Source organism: Argentina silus (genome assembly GCF_951799395.1).
Source record: "Argentina silus genome assembly, chromosome: 3".
Classification (NCBI taxonomy): Eukaryota; Metazoa; Chordata; class Actinopteri; order Argentiniformes; family Argentinidae; genus Argentina; species Argentina silus.
The window spans coordinates 4,906,423-4,925,293 of NC_139657.1; the positions used below are offsets into that span (position 1 = coordinate 4,906,423).

At 41.8% G+C, this 18,871-nt stretch overlaps 2 protein-coding genes across 4 annotated transcripts; one reads left to right on the forward strand and one right to left on the reverse strand.

Annotated features, from left to right (window-relative positions):
- The first annotated feature begins 2,954 nt into the window (after positions 1 to 2,954).
- ppib (peptidylprolyl isomerase B (cyclophilin B)) lies at positions 2,955 to 5,838 on the forward strand. The gene is made up of 5 exons (XM_083666930.1): positions 2,955 to 3,149; positions 3,881 to 3,994; positions 4,313 to 4,406; positions 4,915 to 5,099; positions 5,429 to 5,838. Exons 1-5 carry the CDS (start codon positions 3,015 to 3,017, stop codon positions 5,549 to 5,551), a joined length of 651 nt encoding a protein of 216 aa, XP_083523056.1. The 5' UTR covers positions 2,955 to 3,014; the 3' UTR covers positions 5,552 to 5,838.
- A 74-nt stretch (positions 5,839 to 5,912) lies between these two features.
- snx22 (sorting nexin 22) lies at positions 5,913 to 18,842 on the reverse strand. Of its 3 annotated transcripts, XM_083666927.1 has the most exons (8): positions 18,047 to 18,207; positions 17,843 to 17,949; positions 9,717 to 9,800; positions 9,128 to 9,232; positions 8,471 to 8,565; positions 7,656 to 7,688; positions 6,947 to 7,014; positions 5,913 to 6,581 (listed from the first exon to the last, which is right to left on the reverse strand). In XM_083666927.1, the coding sequence occupies exons 1-8, from the start codon at positions 18,060 to 18,062 to the stop codon at positions 6,385 to 6,387; spliced, it is 705 nt and encodes a 234-aa protein (XP_083523053.1). In that variant the 5' UTR covers positions 18,063 to 18,207; the 3' UTR covers positions 5,913 to 6,384. The 3 variants fall into 3 exon arrangements, with proteins under 3 accessions (XP_083523053.1, XP_083523055.1, XP_083523054.1); XM_083666929.1 differs by lacking the exons at positions 17,843 to 17,949; positions 18,047 to 18,207 and adding an exon at positions 18,735 to 18,842; XM_083666928.1 differs by having other exon boundaries at positions 17,843 to 18,205.
- Between the last annotated feature and the right edge of the window lie 29 nt (positions 18,843 to 18,871).

Sequence of the window (18,871 nt, forward strand, 5' to 3'; positions counted from 1 at the left end):
TGTTCTGATTAGTGTGCCATTTTCAGAATGTAGCATTTTCTGTAGGAAAAAAAATGATGATCGATTAGTTTAAAGCAGGGACCAAAGCCAACTGTATCCAGGGTTACTCCGATGTATTCAGTCTTACTCAGTAAAATATCCTCCTTTAATCTGCAACCACGTGCCACGCCCAATCCTATCTAAATACCTAAACAGGATACCGGATCATTGATGACCCCGTTACCTGGAGAGCAGGGTTGGGGACAGTTGAATTCCATTTCAAGTCAATCCCGAAACATGACTGGAACCTCCACTCATGAACTGGTCATATGGCCTATTATTTCCAACGTAAACATTTTCCAAATCATTGTAAATTTAGTGAATCAGTTGGATATTGAGTTGAGGACAAACGCCATTGATCTCAACTCTGCTAGAAAATCCACTTGGTTTTCACTACAAATGAGCCAAAAACACGACAGACGTTGTGTGCCTAGACTGCGACCAACCTTTGATCTGTTCCAGGCGTCCTGGAGAAGTTAAGGAGCTTTGGCAGCTCAACTCAACTCAACTCTCAAACGCTGATCCTCCTCTGAGAAAGCCTGGAGCCTCAAGCTTCTACGTAACCCCAGGAATGCCTGCCATGCTCTAAGGTGCTTTCAGGAGTATGCCAGTAGGCCTCAGTATGGTGCGAGTCCAGGCCAAGACATTTGAATAGCCGAAAGCTTGATTTTTTTTTTTTTTTTTGTAGATTTCAAATGTCAGGTTCTGAGGGAACAACATGTGAAAATTGTGCAGGAGTGTGTAGACTTTCTTTAGGCAACCTATGTGTGGTGTGTCAGACCTGAGTTAAATATAATGTCAAAAAGTAAAACAAGACTCACAGAGTGTTGGTATTTTCTCATTCACCAAAGGTATTGGGTGAGTGAGAGAAGCTTTCACACAGCTGAGATCGACACTTGAGAATAGGGTTCATTCTGTACTTTGTCGTCTGTGTGTGATATGTACTTTGGAGCTGGAGAAATGTAGACAAACCCTCAGCAGTCAACTCTATGCCGTGCCATGCAGAAAACGTTAAAGGGATAGTTCAGACTTAAATTCACACTTTGGTTCTGTTTATCTGGGCACTATCACTAACTGTTAGCATTTTAATCTTAGGGTATTTTCACATATTGTCCTCTTTAAAAAAACAACTCCCAGTCCACGTGTCATTGGAACATCTCCGTCCCATCGCGGCGTGACTCTCACGGCCCTCGAGGCTTGCAGTACATATCACATGTTCAATCAATGTGCAATTACCCATGGTGCAAAGCAGTTCATTGGTCTGAGTTCAAATGAAAGATGGCGCTGTGAAAGCAAAGTGGACTGAGACCCCATCACTGCCGAAATGGACCAGAAGAACTGAGTCCAAGGGCAGCGTGAATACAAAAATAACTGAATTCTTGTCTCTTTTTTTTTTCACCACTCTGTGCTGCAGGTAGGAATGTAGAAAACATGCAGGAGAGGATTTCACTACTGGCCTACAGTATGAGGACAACTCTGTGGTAAAATGATACAGTATTTCACCTTAAAATGAAAATAGGCTGAACTATCCCTTCAAGTTTGAAAAACACACAAGCGTTAAAAATTCACAATTTTCAACCTCATATTTATTATCTCCAGCACAATTCCAGTGTCTACGTATGTGAAAATGGCGATTTTCTATGTTCTGAAGTCAAAAAGGTCCCAAGAAAACGAGTTTTCAGCCAGGGGTTGTGAATATGAATATGAGGTTGGAAATTGTGAAGTACCCCTTTAACACAAAGAGAGTGAATATGACCCTACAGTTGGAACATAAAGATTGAACATCTGTGGGGATACTTTAAGATTAACATCAACATCCCCAACCAATCAATTGCTACATGATAAAAAATGGCTGATAATAACTTGGGGTATGAGATGATTTTAAGACATGGTTACACCTGGTATTAACAAGCGATCTGTATGCAGATTGTGCCCACATTCTGATGGTGCCCACATTTTTAGACAGGTGTAGACAATGAAAAGACACGTTGTGAACTAATTGTGATCAGATCTTCCTGACCACCTCCGTTGGTAATCGGGAGTATGGGGTTTGGATATCTAATATGTACGGACGCAATTCCATTTGCTGTTGGAAGCTATTCCTGACTAAAATTAAGGCATGCTTTCAATCTCTCAGCATCCCATAAAAGGTAAATAATGCCATCTATTGGACACATTTTCAACTGCAATGTTTATTTTTTTATGAAAGCAGTAGTGAGCCCAGCAATCCACTTCTACAGTGGATGACCGAAGTATGCCCACCATAACTAAGAAATAGTCCAAAGCAACTGTCCAACAGATCGGGAACACTCTCCAGGAGGTCCGCAGAACACGTCATCAGTCGAACTACAGAGGCTTGTTAGTTATCCTCAAAAATGGTGGCCAGGTTACAGTTTGCTATGGTATTATGATCATGTAACAGAGTGACTGCAAGAGAAAAGTTTGGGGAAAAAAGGATCTGCCCAAGATTTACAGCATGCCACCAGATCCGCTCAACTGCCACGGTCCAGATATGAGAGTATTGTATAGGTAAACATGATGGTAGTAGCTCCACCTTCCCATTATGATAAGCTAGGTCGGATTTTCACTATCATGCTTACACGTATTCAATCCTATCAGATCTGCAAAAATGCACAGGGAGTAGTGGCCATAAATCCTTTCTAGACAGGACACTAGCTCCTGACATCTATGCTGCAGCTCATGCCTCAGTTCTTTGTGCGCATTACGCGTTTCAGTTTGTGATTGGGCCACACACTGCCTAAATAAAATATAAGCCAATCACAGTACGATGCGTCTATTTGTTGGTCAACGAAAACCACGCCCCCACCAATTGAGTTCAATGCGTTTATATCGAGGATGGGCGGGGAATAAAACTTGCGGTAGACTGCTGTCTCCACCCCGGATACCGTTTTTTTTTTTTTCTTCATTGGCAAGTATAGCTTTAAGGCCGCCACGGCTACACTTTTTTCTCGTTCATGGTTCGGATCTGCGAGAGAAGGATGAAGTTTTTAGTAGCAGCAACCGTCATCGTTGGATCGGTGATATTTCTGCTTTTCCCGAGCGGATCAGACGCTAACGATAAACCGAAGGGCCCTAAAGTCACGGCTAAGGTAAGACAGTCGCTAGCAAGTGTAGCTTCCCAGCAAATCATAGCCCAGATTCAATTCACAGCGATAGCTAGCTAACTAGCTGTGTGCAGACTTTGCAGTGGTGACAAACAATTTCGTGCTTTTCAAATCGAAAACGTCGCATGATACAATCAATGTGATAAACCCAATACGTCGCGAGCCAGCTCGCTACATTGGTGATTCAATGTTTGAAGCTCAGCTCATTGGCCAATAAATCAATGTGTCTACGGCCTCCTAATCATGATTATTGCACGGAACTGCTAGCTAGGCCTGCCCGGTACGGTGTGAGGCGTGTTCAATTGTCCCCGAAGATATTACAGATGCTGACATGATTTATGCAAACAATGTCTGGACGCGTGACCATTTGTTGAAATGAATGATTACAAAATTTGCCTTGACCTGTCCGAAGAAGTGCCGTTTGCCAGTGTCGGAAGGCCCAGCATTAATTGGCATACCTTCAGTGTGATCTATCGCCACGTCTGCTTTTGTTGGGATTCTACATTCCCTTCGGCCAAACGCCGCAGCTAGCTCATTCTGCAGATATAAACCTGGTTGTTGCCATTGCCAATATATGCAATAATTTAAATGTATTTTAAAAGTATTAATTGATTACACTGAATGTTCATTTTAAGCCTAATGCTTTTGCCTAATGCATGCTTTTGATGTTTTCCTGTTGCTGCCCTAACACACAATTAATTGACTTTTACTCACAGGTCTTTTTCGACATCAGAATAGGAGATGAGGATGTTGGCCGAATCGTCATTGGATTGTTTGGAAAAACTGTTCCAAAGACAGTTGAAAACTTCGTGACCTTGGCAACTGGAGATGTGAGACTTTTTTCAGTGCAATTGTTGCCAGTGATTTAATCAATTGATTTTGCAAATGTTCCATGCCCTCAAAATAGTTTGATGGTCAGTTCCTCATATTTTTCCAATAGTATTCATTAGCTTCAATAATCACATTTAAAAACATTTGCAAATCACTTAAGAGAAACTGTCTACAGTTACATTTGTGAGAATGTTCTCAATTTCCAAGATGCAATGCTCGTGACTGCATTCAGGTAGGCCTAGATGAAATATGGTATACCAGTAAGTTTGGCTATAGATAGACCTGTGTATTTATTTATTTATCACTCGATTCTACAGAAAGGATTTGGTTTCAAGAGCAGCAAATTCCACCGAGTTATCAAGGACTTCATGATCCAGGGTGGAGACTTCACCAGGGGAGACGGCACTGGCGGTAATATGAACATTTCACTCGGGACACTTGCATCGGTTTAATCATGTTTATTGAAAATGGTAGTACATTTAAGTTTGGTGTAATTGAATGTCTCTGCGCTGTATAGCTCCCTGCCTGAAATTAAACATGAAATACAAAATAACATAAGCAGGGAAGCCATGCTATCAAACTATATCAAACATGCTAGTCGGTAAGTACAGAGCGACCATGTGGGTGGAGACTGGGGTGGTGGGTGGGGATAACACTGTTGGAGTGTTGCATACTCAGCTCTCTTAAGTCTTGTCCCTGAGACGTGATGTTTTGCATACGTGTTAATCAGCTGTCCGTCAACTGACAGACAGCTGGGCTGTTGTACTTGGTGGCCTGCATGAACTTGCATACACTTCATTAATTTGAATGCATCATTGAACGTGAGGAACAGCAGGCATGGATCTAACTATGGGTCTTTGTGTTGGCATCGATGCTTGGATGAATATCGATGTTGTCCATTGCTCTTCTTCTCCTGAAGGTAAGAGCATATATGGAGACCGTTTCCCTGATGAGAACTTCAAGCTGAAGCACTACGGCCCTGGCTGGCTTAGCATGGCCAACTCTGGCAAGGACACCAATGGCTCCCAGTTCTTCATCACCACCATTCAGACACCCTGGTTGGACGGCAAGCATGTGGTCTTCGGCAAAATTCTGGAGGGCATGGTGAGACACACACACAACTAGTAATTAATTACCTGTACAGTCTGAGACAATTATCTAAAAGCAGACAGTGGGGTGTGGTCATATGCCAGGTGGTAGGCATTGCTGCTTAAACAAGATACCATAATGGTATTTATTCTAATCAGATGTTTGTGGCTTTACCAGAGGCTGTAAGCAAAGTGTTTTGTCTGAGGTTTGAGCAAACCATTCCAACTGCATTGAAAGGTCTGACATCACTTGTCTTACCTGAACTGAGTAAGTTGATCAGTCTCTCCTGCAGGGGGCACTGTTTGCATACTTCTGCACCTCATTGCTCTCTTTCCCTTTCTTAGGACGTGGTGAAGAAGATCGAGGCCACAAAGACAGATGACCGGGATAGGCCTCTTAAAGACGTGACCATCCAAGATTCTGGTACGATCGAGGTGGAGAAGCCATTCGCAATTGCCAAGGAGTAACAGTCAACTGAATTCAAGGTGGAAACAGGACTGTGGGGGGAGGCGATTGAGCAGACCCTGGTATTTTTTAATTTGTTTACCACTAGCCCTGTGGTCCTGTAGTGGGGCCATTGGCTCAGGGCGTTCCAATGGCTGAGGCTGCCTTTTCGGCACTATGAATGCCAGACCAAACATCAACATGGCACACTTTGGGTCCATTTCAAAACAGGCATTCCAAGATGGATGTTGTGCAGCTGTTATCTGCTTATTTTGTAAAGAATCTTAAATAAAGGATCCAAGTTTTGTTATTTGTGTTTTTCACGTGAGTAATTTAATTATAGTAATTTATTTGAAGCAGGAACATAACTTTGGCATTGCTACAGACAACATTCCTATTCATAAAATGTGGTCCTCCAAGCTGACCATTTGACAAACATACAAGGCAGACATTTACAACAAGGAAGTAAAACATGAGGTCTAAAGAAGAAATGCACCAAAATACCTTAAAGTTAAGTTAACCCTTAAGTTAAAGTATGGCAACTATTCAGACCATGAAACTTCAAGGCACAGACATTATAGCGTATGCTAAGGCAATTACAACAATTTTAATGTACATTTCTTAGTTAAGCACCCTCTGTAAAAAAAATGGCACAAATCTAACTGTATAGTATGAACAATTACCAACATGAATTTCCAACCCTTGTTTTCCAGCAATTTAAATTGCATAAGTCACTAATCATTAAAAACCTGTTAAAAGACACTTATGTCAAGCAACTTTCAACCTAGTGGATGAACAAAGCTGTAAGTATTAGAACCTCAGGTGCAATCCACATTGGTCAGCTTTTTCCATTGCCTCAAGTCCTGTGAGCTGGTGTTTGCATAGCTAGGCAGCCCCTTTCTATAGTGATGGAGGGAACAGCTGGAGCATTGATGGCTGGGGCCAGACTATGTCTGCCTGGGGAGCTGGATTTGGTGCAGGCAGTAAAGCTAACCCGATTGTCTCGGGGGTACAAGCCCTGGAGGACCCCATCCACAATGATATCCGGGAGATCTATTGGAAAAAAAATATTCACAAATTCAAGGTTGTTCATGATATCCATATCTGATTGACTGACTAAAATATAAATTAAAAAGCACAGGCCATTGATCTCAGTTTCTTTTAATAGGCTGTATGTGTTCAGTGGCAGGATTGCATCCACACGGCTGAAATCCAAATAGTATAATATGCCATTTAAGCTGCCGCTTTTATCCAAAGCGACTTACATTGCAGTGAGTGCACACATTTCAGTATATATGGTCCCTGCAGGAATCAAACCCACGACCTAAGCGCTGTTAGCGCCATGCTCTACCAACTGAGCCACAAATAGAGTCTGTCCAATGGTGTATGACGACATCACAGAGAGTGGCCTGGCTTACCTGAGGTGGTGTTTAAGAGATAAGGGTCCCGACAGAATCCCACGACACGCTGATGCTGCAGCTGACAGCTAAGAGATGAGAGAGCACCATTACAAGTCTTAACAAGTCTTAACAACTGGACACTGTCCGATTTCAGACATACCACAACGTACAAGGCCCAAACCAACATGAGACAAATGTTGTCCTCAAGCGGCTACTTTACCTGGGTCGCATTTAGGTAATGATTTTTATTTTATTTTTGAAATATTTTTTTAGGGCATTTCTGCTTTATTGGGATAGAGACAGTGGAGATTGACAGGAAGGATGGGAGAGAGAGGAGGGATGACATGCAAGATAGGTCGAGGGTCGGAATCGAACCAGGAACCTTGCGATTATGTGGTAAGCGCATAAGTGTGCTACACCACTAAGCACCCCCTAGGTAATGATTTTTAATGTACTCAAAAGGGGCCGGTACCACCTCATATTATCCTTGATACTGTTGTCATTATAGCAGAACACATTCATTGTGAAACAGGCCATTTCCCATATGTTCCAGACACAGTTTCAGCTAACTGGCCACTTCTCTTTAACCTGGTTTAAGCATCCTATCACACTTGGTATTTTCGTATAATACAAAAATGGGTATAAACATTCCTCAGGTGATATGAAAACATCCAATCGGCAGACTGGACATGGCTGTTGCCTGGCGTTAGTGGAGAGATGAACTCACCCATATCCGTAAGGCCCAGTATCTTCAAGTGATCTGGAAAACAGATTACAGTACATTGTCTATATGGGAAATGGCTGCAATAATAATAATAATAATAATAATATAATTAAAATAAACATCACAATGAATCAACATAATATTATGGTCCATTTACTTATTAGTCATTATTAAGGGAATAATAGTACATTTAGATTTTTGTGATCATGCATCGTCTTTACATTTTATATTGTGGATTGGAGCACCAAGGTGTAACACAATTCGATTGCTTATTTTGGTCAAGGCCAAGGCATACGTTTCTCCAATCCCATCAGTGTCAATGTATGCGTACGTTTTGCAGTCTAATAACTTCAGTGAAGTTGCATAACCACAGAGAGTTATCTAATGAAGCAGCTCAGGTGACTGACAGCTGATTCACTTGATGCAAAACATCATCACATGTTCAGGGGAGGGCTTAAAGCAGTGTTTATGCAACACTCCACCATGGTTAAACAGTGTGACGCCACTGGCTATGAGAGTAATACTGTTGGTCGTACCACCACCCACCACCCCAGCCTCCACCCACCACCCCAGCCTACACCCGCTCGGTCACTCTGTATTTAACCTACCTATGGGGGGTTGATAAGTCATGGGCTCCCTGCCTATGTTATTTTGTATTTTATGTTTTAAACTTTAGGCAGGGAGCTATACAGAGCGGAGCCATTCAATTATGCCAAACTTAAATGTATTACCATTTTCATCAAACAATTATTAAACCGACGTAAGTGTCCTGACTGAACTGTAGGTAAGTAAGGTAAGGTGAGGAGACTAAGGCATACTCGAGGCTGCTGATCTTGTTTCCTGAGGAGAAGTGTATCACATGCAGGAAATCCAGCAACACCTGAGGGACCTCTTCATATTGATACAGGATCTCCTGCAAAGAGAGAGCAGTATTAAACAGTTTAAACAGTTCGGACTACAAACAGATTGCAGAGGGGTAGAGAGAAACATGTACAACCATTGGTGGGAATTCAAAACAGCACAGTTGGTGAGTATATTATATGCAGTGTGAATTATACAATGACACTAATACAAGATAATGTGTTGATTACAGAAGTTTAAAGGGGAGTAGAGAAGCTTACATTGGGTTTCATTTGTCTTCACCAGTGGTTAGAGTGGGGTGACGTAAGCTTCCCTGGCAGGAACCAATCCCAACTGTTCTGTTCTCGCAGGCACTTTTGCCAAATGAGGAAGTAAAACTAGCGCTAGAGTTCACCTTTAACCTTTAATACAGACTTCGTCTCTCGATGCAGTACCAGGGAAACCTGTATATTCCTGACATATCTACAGCTATCCAGTAATAACTGAAATCATGCTGCAACTCGTACCTGAATATAGTCCTGGATATAAACCTCGACCCTGCACATGAAAACTGACCCAAATGCCTGCATGTAGTCTTAAAATCCCAACTGACATTATGTAGATGATCCACAGACCTGAATATAGTCTTCCAGCTCTTGTCTCCTCTGCTCTAGAGGCTTGGTCCTCAGATGGGGGTTTCTCTTGCTGGGGAAGTCGGGGAGCTGCAGGATTTTCTTAAGCTACGGAGGCAAGAGGAACCGTCAAAAATAGTTAAAGGAATGGACCATCCATGTAAGTGCATGCTGCATACAACAACAAACATTTGACTGTGCAAGTCATCATATGTGCTATCCAGAGGGGCGTTCAGTGGCGTAGCACACTAAGGTGCATACCATATCTTTGCAAGGTCCCTGGTTTGATTCCGGCCATCGACACATTCTGCATGTCATCCCTCCTCTCTCTCACCCATCCTTCCTGTCAATCTCTACCATCTCTATCCCAATAAAGCAGAAATGCCCTAAAAACATACTTATATGTGCTACGCAGAGATATGTAAATATCAGCACTACAGACCAGTCAGCGATTGAGTGGGCTGCCATGGAATGTAATGTAGGCGTTGTTGTTTAAGAGTGGGTTTCAAACAGTTTTAGAAATGAGGATGAAAGAAGCCTTGTTCTCTGGTGGTAACCGAAGGGAAGGCAGAGAGGAGAGCCATTGCTTTACCTTCCTGTGGAGGTTCTGGAATTCACTGTATCTTCTGAGCACAAAGTGTTTCCTTCCATTGAACAAGATCTCCACTCTGAAGACCTATAAAAGAGAAGAGCAGAGGAACTTTGAGCCATTACAGAGAGCCAAGGAGCACGCACGCACGCACAACGTTTGATTTGAACAGGCTTTGCGTCTTCTATTGCGGTTCAGTGTCACAGTGTCAAAGCCAGATATCCAGCAGGGGGAGAGAGAGGCTGTCACCGTGCTCAATGGAATCTTTTCAAAAACTGCTCCTCCTGCTTGAAAAGCAGGCGAACATGAGAGCACATCTAGCTAGGTCAAGCAGCTAAACAAGCAGGGAGAACTACAGAGAGATTCTTGTTTTCATTGTTTGCTGGTTTTTGTTGTTGTTGTTGATTCAAATCAGCAGCTGATTTGACTTAAGAAACCAGGTGTGTACTCAACAATAACTGACATTAATGGATGAAGTAAGTACCGGAGACAAAAAAAAGCAGCAAACCCTGGAGTTTCCCCATCCCTTATGTACAAAATCCACCATTAAATCCACCATTAAATCTTATACTCTCCAAGTGTATAACCAGGGCCAAATACACTGCTCACGTTTTACATGCTGTATTGCCTCATTAAAAAATTATATTGCTATTGGTAGATTCTCAAGAAATGGGATGCAATGACATGCTGCTGTATGTTTTTCAACAAAGCTCCGGTTGACTGCATGGGATTGACAACACAGCAGTGGTAGTGTTGTAGTTGTAGTTGATATGTTGCAAGGCAAAGACTTGAGAATGCACCCTATGCAAAACCAAGCCTAGGGACAACAAGGGAAAGGGGTATTTTGACCTCAATAGGATTTCCTGGATAACTAAAGGTTAAATAAATAAACTACAAAAGCTGTAAGCTTTCTGTAGTACTCCCCTCTTGTGAGACCAGGTAATGAAAAGTACGTAACACAATGGAAATACAATACAAAGGTAAAGAAAGCCGGAAGAAAAAACCCTGAAGAACAGGCTCTTTTTTGTCTCCACATGAGAAGGTACGGTCAGATGAACAAAGAGTTTGCGGTAGCCTAAATTTCAAGCAACCTATTATCCCTCTTTTCCTTTGATGCAGTCTTCTTAAGCTTCAGGCCATGCTATTTGGATCCAGTATTCAGAATTGCGAGTCACCCTGACATGGGGATTAGCCGAGTCATGCAGAGGTGATCCACACTTTTTTCATCACACCCGCCCCCACATTAAATATAGCTGGCTGGCTACATTCAGACTATAATTAAAGTCCCCCCCCCCTGCCTCTTTTCCCGAAAACCCCTCCCCATGTTTATCCAGGGTGATTGCTGCCCACTAAAGGCTGTACTATCGGTCTGTATTATATTTAACCTTTTAGATATGCAATCAAACAACTCAACACAATACTGGATTTTTATGATGAATTGCTTAAAATGTTAGAAGATTACTTTTCAGTTTAACTGGCCCACCACTTATTTTGTTGTTTACAAAGGGTTACAGTTCAGAAGGACAGAGTTCTGGTCCTAAATCACTAAATCAGCAGAAAATTGCCCAGTCAACCTCTTAACTTCTTTGTCCAGACAGGAAGACACAGTCCGTTGGCTGTTAGTAGAAGGCTCATGGCTTCCATATTCCCTGGTTGGCCAGGGGACTCACTACCCAATGGACTAAATGGGCAATAGGCCATGGCTCATGCCAGTCATGTGAATTCACCTTATTCACACAGTAGCCATTGTTCATCGATCAGCGTTCTAAAACTGAGCCTAGCCAGGTAGGAAGAGGAAGCATTGAAAGCAATGCAACAAAAAAAAACCTTCCTGTAAAAATTAAATGATCTGAGGATACATAGGAGAACATTGTTTGTGGTCTGTCATAATTGTCCATCTTAGCGGTAGGTAATATGATTGTTTTCCTGTGTATGTATTTGTTGTGAACTGTATGTGTCTGAGCTGCCCCAGAATGAATGATGTAGCGGCCCTGCTATACAGTAGAGTTACCATACTCTGCCATCAGCGTATGAACAGAGTGTAACAAGGGTAATAATACATGATCTTTATTGTTCCCACTGATACAAGACCAACTCTACTGATAATACACAGATGGATGTAGGCTAAACAAATCTGTACCAAATGATGATAACCCTTGATGACTATAATACTGTACATTTAGATCTGACAGGTTAGAAAGAGGTGGCGGTGTTGTTATTTTTGTGAAAAACTGTTTTACCGTGTTGGTTTTAAATTCCACAACTGTACCCAAACAGTTTGAATACTTTGCATTAAGTACATTGCTAGGAGCCACCAGTTTAACTATGATAGGGGTGTATTTGCAAATTATATCAGTGATCATTTCCCCTACTGCTTGTGTCAGAGATATTAGGATTCCTAAATGTAAACCCAGATTTATCTCTAAGAGGAATTTTAGAAACCTCAATGACCAAGGTTTTTTTTTACTCAACTTCGTTTGTTTTTTGTTTGTTTTGTTTCTTGTCCCAGAATAGTATGTTGAACACATTTCAATCAGGCTTTAGGCCAGGACACAGTGCTATTTCAGCTACATCCCTTTTAATCAATGATATTGTTTGTGCCCTAGATAAAAAGCAGCATTGTGCTGCCCTGTTTATTGATCTATCAAAAGCTTTTGACACAGCGGATCATTCAATGTTAGTGAGTAGACTGTACTCACAAATAGAACTCAGTGTATAGTTGCTGACAATGTTCAGTCACAATCTCTAGACATCACAAAGGGAGTGCCTCAGGGTTACATTTTGGGTCTGTAACTGTTTACACTGTATATAAATGATATTGGGTCCTTAGTTAAGGACTGTAAACTGCACTTTACTCTACTCTACCTCTGTGGATGGGGCTTTGTCTAACCTACAGACCGGTGTTGAAGTCTGAGGCCATGGATTCATAGATCTGTGCCTCAGATGGTTCCCAAATTGAGAGAGTCCCCTCATACAAGTATCTTGGTATCTGGATTGATAAGTTGCCATTTAAAAACACATCTTATCCATCTTGAATTAACAAAAAATCTGAGAGTTAAACTAGGCTTCTTCTATAGGGAACAGGTCATGCTTTTCACTTGACAGCAGAAAGAAAATTGTACAATCAACGTTCCTATCAGTCCTCGACTAAGGGAACAGTCATCGCTGTCTCATCACTGTCTATATCAGGCAGGTGGCCGACCCTAACCGCTAAAAGGACCGAACACTGGCCCTTGTATGTATATAAAGGATTTTTCCATAAACTCCCATACTATCTTACATCCCTTATCACCTGGAGACTTACAGTAGTTCTTATCAGTACTGTAGCACTTATCAAACACAGTCTCAAGATTAGTTCGAGGTCCCATGTGTCTCCTCTGAGCTGGGTAGAACTGCCTTTAGTCATTGTGCTCCTCGGAATGGAATGACCTGCAGGACACACTAAGACTTGTTGCTTTATTATCATTCGGCCATTTTAGGAACTTGATTAAAGATTGTACTCTTTAATGTACAAGTACTCTTGTTATAATTGATTGTTGTCTGTGAAAAAGTTATTGCCTGTGTAAAATTGTGTCCTTTTAAAATCTTGATATAAATAATACTGGTGTGTATATTTTGTAATCAGGGCACCCTTGGTCTCAAACTGGACTCCCCTGAATAAATAAAGGATAAATACCATTTAAAAAAAAAAAAAATTTTCACTGTCATCATCTGAAGTGGCTCAGTGCGAGTAAACATGTATGCATTCACTGAACTGTAAAACATTTTTTATCAATGGAAGACATGCATTGTGACATACACTCACTCACACACAGCTCACTTCCTTCATGTTCCTCCGTTTCCTGTAATGAGGAACTCATTACCCAGTTCCATCAAGTCAAGTACCAGAATAAACAACAACAACCTGCTTCCACTGAGCGAATCACCGGCCTCACTGACCAACAGATGTCACTAACTTGAACATTTTTTAAATTTCATGTGAAACAAACAACAAGCGTTACAATGTATTGCCCCCACCACACCTTCAAAAACAACAATAACAACAACATAAACAAATTATTGTTTATGTCGTGGATGTCACGGCTCTAACATAGCCATTACTACTTATGACAAAGTTGTACTTTGTTTTACATTTAACTGAATTACTGTTCAGGACATGAGGCATGCCATTTGATTGGGTTACAGCTGCCCAAAAGGAGATTTCCTGACAGAGAAAGGAGTCTCTGTAGGCTCACCCAAGACTGGTAAACAAGTTGAAAAACAGCCCATCCAGTCTGAAGGCATAACCCTTTAATTCCAAGCAACTGAATAAGGCGTACAAGTAGAGGTATTCAAGAGAGCTAGAAAAGGTTAAAGGCAAACTCCAGCAGTAGTTTCAGTTCTTCATTTGGCGAAAAATAGGCCATTTTCCAGCAGGTAAAGGTGGGATTTGTTCCAGCCACATAAACCTGCATCACTCCAGAGTGACACAGTAGTGGTAGTCCAGTATGGAGTGTAATTGGTAGTACCACTTTAGTCACATCTGCCACTACTACTGGAGCTGACCAGTACTACACATGACTGCAATGACAGTCGTAGTAACTGAAGTGGTGGTAGTCAGGGATGTAGTGAAGGGTATAAGCGCATTTATCCATCTTGTCCGACAATAAGCAGATTTTAATGTTGACTTTTTCCATTCGGGATTCTCTCTGCTGTCCGGTGGTTACCCACCTTTTTTCTACCACTGGTAGTAGCTGTGACTGCAGTAGTAATAGTATTTTTCCTTAGTGTAGTTTGCAGAGTATCACTGGTAGTAATAGTAGTTTTACCTAGTGTAGTTTGCAGAATATCACTGGTAGTAATAGTAGTTTTGAGTGGGGTAGGTAGTGACTAGTGAGTGAAGGCTGGTTATAGTGAGTGGGGAAAACAAACTGCTTTACCACCCACCTACTGTACATAGTGAGTGGAGTACTTTTGTCAGTTTGTAGGTGAGTGCTTATACAGTGCTTATAAGTTACTTATACTGGGGTAGTAACTAGTTCAAAGGACAGTTCTTCTTGGGCTCATTCACATTATGTGGTCCAAAACTGAAAGTTGCACGTTGAAGAGATATTAATCAATTATTAATTTCAACTGACCATAATGTCCTTAGCAACGTACTATGTTGCTACACCCAAGCTTGCTAAGGTCAGTTGACAAACAGAAAAAAAAAAAAATCGCAACTTTCAGAAGTTTTGGACCACGTATGTAAATAATGAGCTCAAGAATGACCGCTGCCATATCGCTCAAAGCCAGAGTGGCAACCCGATAGGACAGGGTAGCCTTTATAGAATATGGAGTAATGGTGAACGTGGGATAGTTCTGGTGAGAGGGTGGTATTTATATCCAGTCTTGTCCATTAACTACTGTAACTCAATTTCATGAAGTGAATTCAGACAGAGATTCTTATCACCAGTCTCTTTGTTCTTATGACTAGTCTAGAGAGGGCTCCTTTCACCCTCCTCCGACTTCTCTCCCTCTAGCCAATGACCATCCCCCCCCCCCCCCCCCCCCCCCCCCCCCACATCACAGAGCTCTCATTGTTGCGCTTGTGCCGAGAGGTCTAGATGTTTTCCGCCTGGATGAAACCCCTGGCACATAATGGCAGTGTGCTCAGAAGGGAAAAGGCTGCACCCCAAATCAGAATGTAAGCAGACAAGTCAGGCAGGCAATCTGATTAGATCACTTGCACCAATACTTGGGTACCTCCAGAAAACAACTGTTATTAATTGGCAAGGCCGAGTGTAATGATTGCTCACATATCATTATAAGACTTTCAGGGTTAATAGATCTTCATCGTAGTTAGTTACAACATACATAGAATAATACTGCGCACCCAGTGGGTTTGAACACATTCGGTCACGTCGGTGCTGTGACTTGGACGTCAACGTTGTAGAAACGTTCAGTACAACTGATAAATAGCCTGATGGAATGAACTACAGTATTTATCATAACACAATTACATTACTCATTACATTGAGCAGAAACCCCAAAAAATACCATATAGGTTATTTCACAGCTGAAACAGGACCATATGGGACCCAGTCATCTTATGAACTGAACACACACAGGACACTGTGTGCACTTCACAACCGAGCCCCTCTGACAAAGCAATGATCTAACCCTGGAGAGTAGTATACTAAAAAAACAATGCTGACTATTTAAACAGGCTTGTAACATGAGCCAGAAATGTGCCAGAAAATATGCACAACAGTCCATGACATTTAACATGGCCCAAGTTATGCATATGTTAATAGCACACAGTGTTAGGCACTTGAGAAATATGAGTATGGAAAGTATGAGGATGTGCCCCAGACACTGCAGGGGGACACCCACCTAAAGACCTCTTCACCCCCCCACTACCCCTCTGTACAGTTCCCCTACTGTTAATAATAATAGCATAGGTCCTAACATAGATTTTTCCTTATGATGATTGATGTATAGATGATTCAGTTTACTTTAGACAAATGTACTTGTTGTAAGTCACTTTGGATAAAAGCGTCTGCTAAATGTCAAAAATGTTAATGTAAATGTAAACTATATAGTCATTACGGACAGCAGGGCAACTCTTCTTGGGCACTGGGCATGTGATGGGTGGTTTCCAGAAAGCTGGCACTGCGTGCTCTTTCAGTGAATGGTTTATGTGCTGTCACAACACACTATATATAATAACTGTGGCTCAGTTGGTAGAGCATGACGCTAAAAACGCTTAGGTTGTGGGTTCGATTCCGGCTGGGACCATATATACTGAAAAATGTAGGCACTCACTGCAATGTAAGTCGCTTTGGATAAAAGCGTCACCTAAACAGCATGTATATTATATTAGTAGAACACACCTGACAATTCCTTACAACAGGATTATTACAGAATGTGCTTAGACTACTGATGTTGTCTGGTCAATTCCCCTTACTGGTTATACGCACAAAATGGACCATGAATCTAAAGGTGGTTGAGATCCTCCTACTCTACATACTGCATGTGCAGCTAGAGTAGTATGGAACTACAAAATGACATACTTGAGATATAAGGCTTCATATTTTTCGGAACTCAAATAAACGAAAATATTAACATGTCAAAATACAGAAATTGTTCATAATACAGGTAGGGTATCAAAGACACCATTAGCCTACTTTTCTCTGAAGCTCTGAAACTACAGACTTTTCATGAAAAGTCTCAAGAGAAGCTGGGGTAAGGTCAAAATGTCAGGGTTATGCCATCTTTATCAATCATTTATCACTAATCATAGGATAGGAAAAACATTAGACCATTTTTTTAGACATGTTTTGCTTCAGATGTTCAGCACGATCTCAGGCATAGCAGAAATGTTTAAGCCAAGTTCACACTAAATGTCTTGATGGCTTGAAATTTTGCTCAGACAGGCAAAGTGGGCAACACACTGCCTGCTGCTGAGGGTCTTTGTTCTGAATTTGTAGATAGAACTACAGTGAAATGACTAATGTTCATATACTGAACTCTTGGTTTTGGTAGAGTTGCCCTAGCTTGTTTGAGAGGACTCAAGTGCTCTGCCTTCTTTGGGTGAGAGAACTGCTTTCTCCAGCACCTCCATTTCATTTGATCTCTTAGTTAGTCAGTGTTGCCCTTGTAAGTAGAAACTGTCCAACGAAGATTCGGCGCTTGTCATGATTTGTGTGTCATTTACAATGCGGCTCACCTGTTAAATTATACAATTGACAAGGAAGGATAAAAAACGAAATCCAACTTGGCGACACATACTACACCTGCCAGCAAATAGTGACGGACACACGTTGGGGAACAATATTTCTACCAACGAAGGGCAACGCGCTTCACCTGTCCTACTGTAATTAGCGATGTTACCTAGACCCTATTTCAGGCCAATGTCAGGTAGGTTTTCGTCTTGTTACTTGTGGGAAATATTAAAGTAGAGGTGTTTACAATGAAGTATTGAAATCGGGGATTAAGTGCAGTCCGCCAGACTTCCCAGCGGAAGTCCATATTGGGAATATTGGGATGTGTATTAGTGTCTAAATCAAGCCAGAAAGCGTAAACACAACTTATCAATAGCGCTTCTCAGAGTTTGTTTGTGCACAAATTGGAACTACTTCATGGAGGTGGAATAATTAAGGTCTCACCTTTCTCAATTTTCCCGATTCATCAACCTCCCTCTCCAGCGACGGAATCGATACTTCAATCATCGTGGAATTATCTTGAACCAGCATCGGATTTCTGTAGGCGCAAACTGTAGGCTATTTAGCGAATTTCGCCAAGGTGTTTTCACTTCAAGATGATGCTATTGTCTCGCTTGCTTCTCTTCACAACTGTCAACATGTACTCACTGTCGTATCTCCGCATGCTCCTCCTACAAAGTAGGCTAATTTGAGCAACCTAGGCCTATATGTGCCAGTCTCAAAGGAGACACTTCTTCGCAGACTGCTTCATTGGTGCGCAAACTCGTCTACAGTAATGATACAGTCACTTTATCAGTTCCACAGGATTGGCCCAAGTCATGTGACAGCGGTTCCCTAATACAATTGAATATTTCGCTGTCATGGAGAAAGGTGCAGGTGAGCTGAGCCGCATTGAATGAAAAATACGGATGAGAAAGACAAATTAAACTCATTAGAATAAACAAGTATTTAAGTGATTAAGGGCGAACAGGAATAGGGCTCGAATCAGCAAACTGGAGTTGGCATAGGCTATTGAGGTAGGCTACTGTGCCTGGGCTGTTCTGTATTTTTAGTAAGAGACACCACGCGCACACACCCACCCACCCTCGAAAAATCAGTTCCACTTCCTTATATTTTGGGGGGTTGGGGGTGGGGAGAGGGGTATGATCTCCCTCCAGAGAGGACTGAGGCCGGACAAATGTGGGGCCCCACAAATATGATCTGCTAGGGTTAGGGTTAGCAACAATGTCTGCATAAACAAATAGCCGTAAGTTCACCCAACCTAACAAGATGTTGCATGTTTGAGTCCAATGGCAATGAAAATAGTATTGTGCAGAAAATGATGAATGAGACTCACATGCTGTGGCATGATATCCTGTGACTTCCCTTCCCAAACCTCTCTGCTGACTTGTGGTTCTCTAATCCAAGCAGGAAATAATGCAAAACATATAAGCCATCCAGAGCAACAGGAGGTTTAAAGCCACTGATGTGATC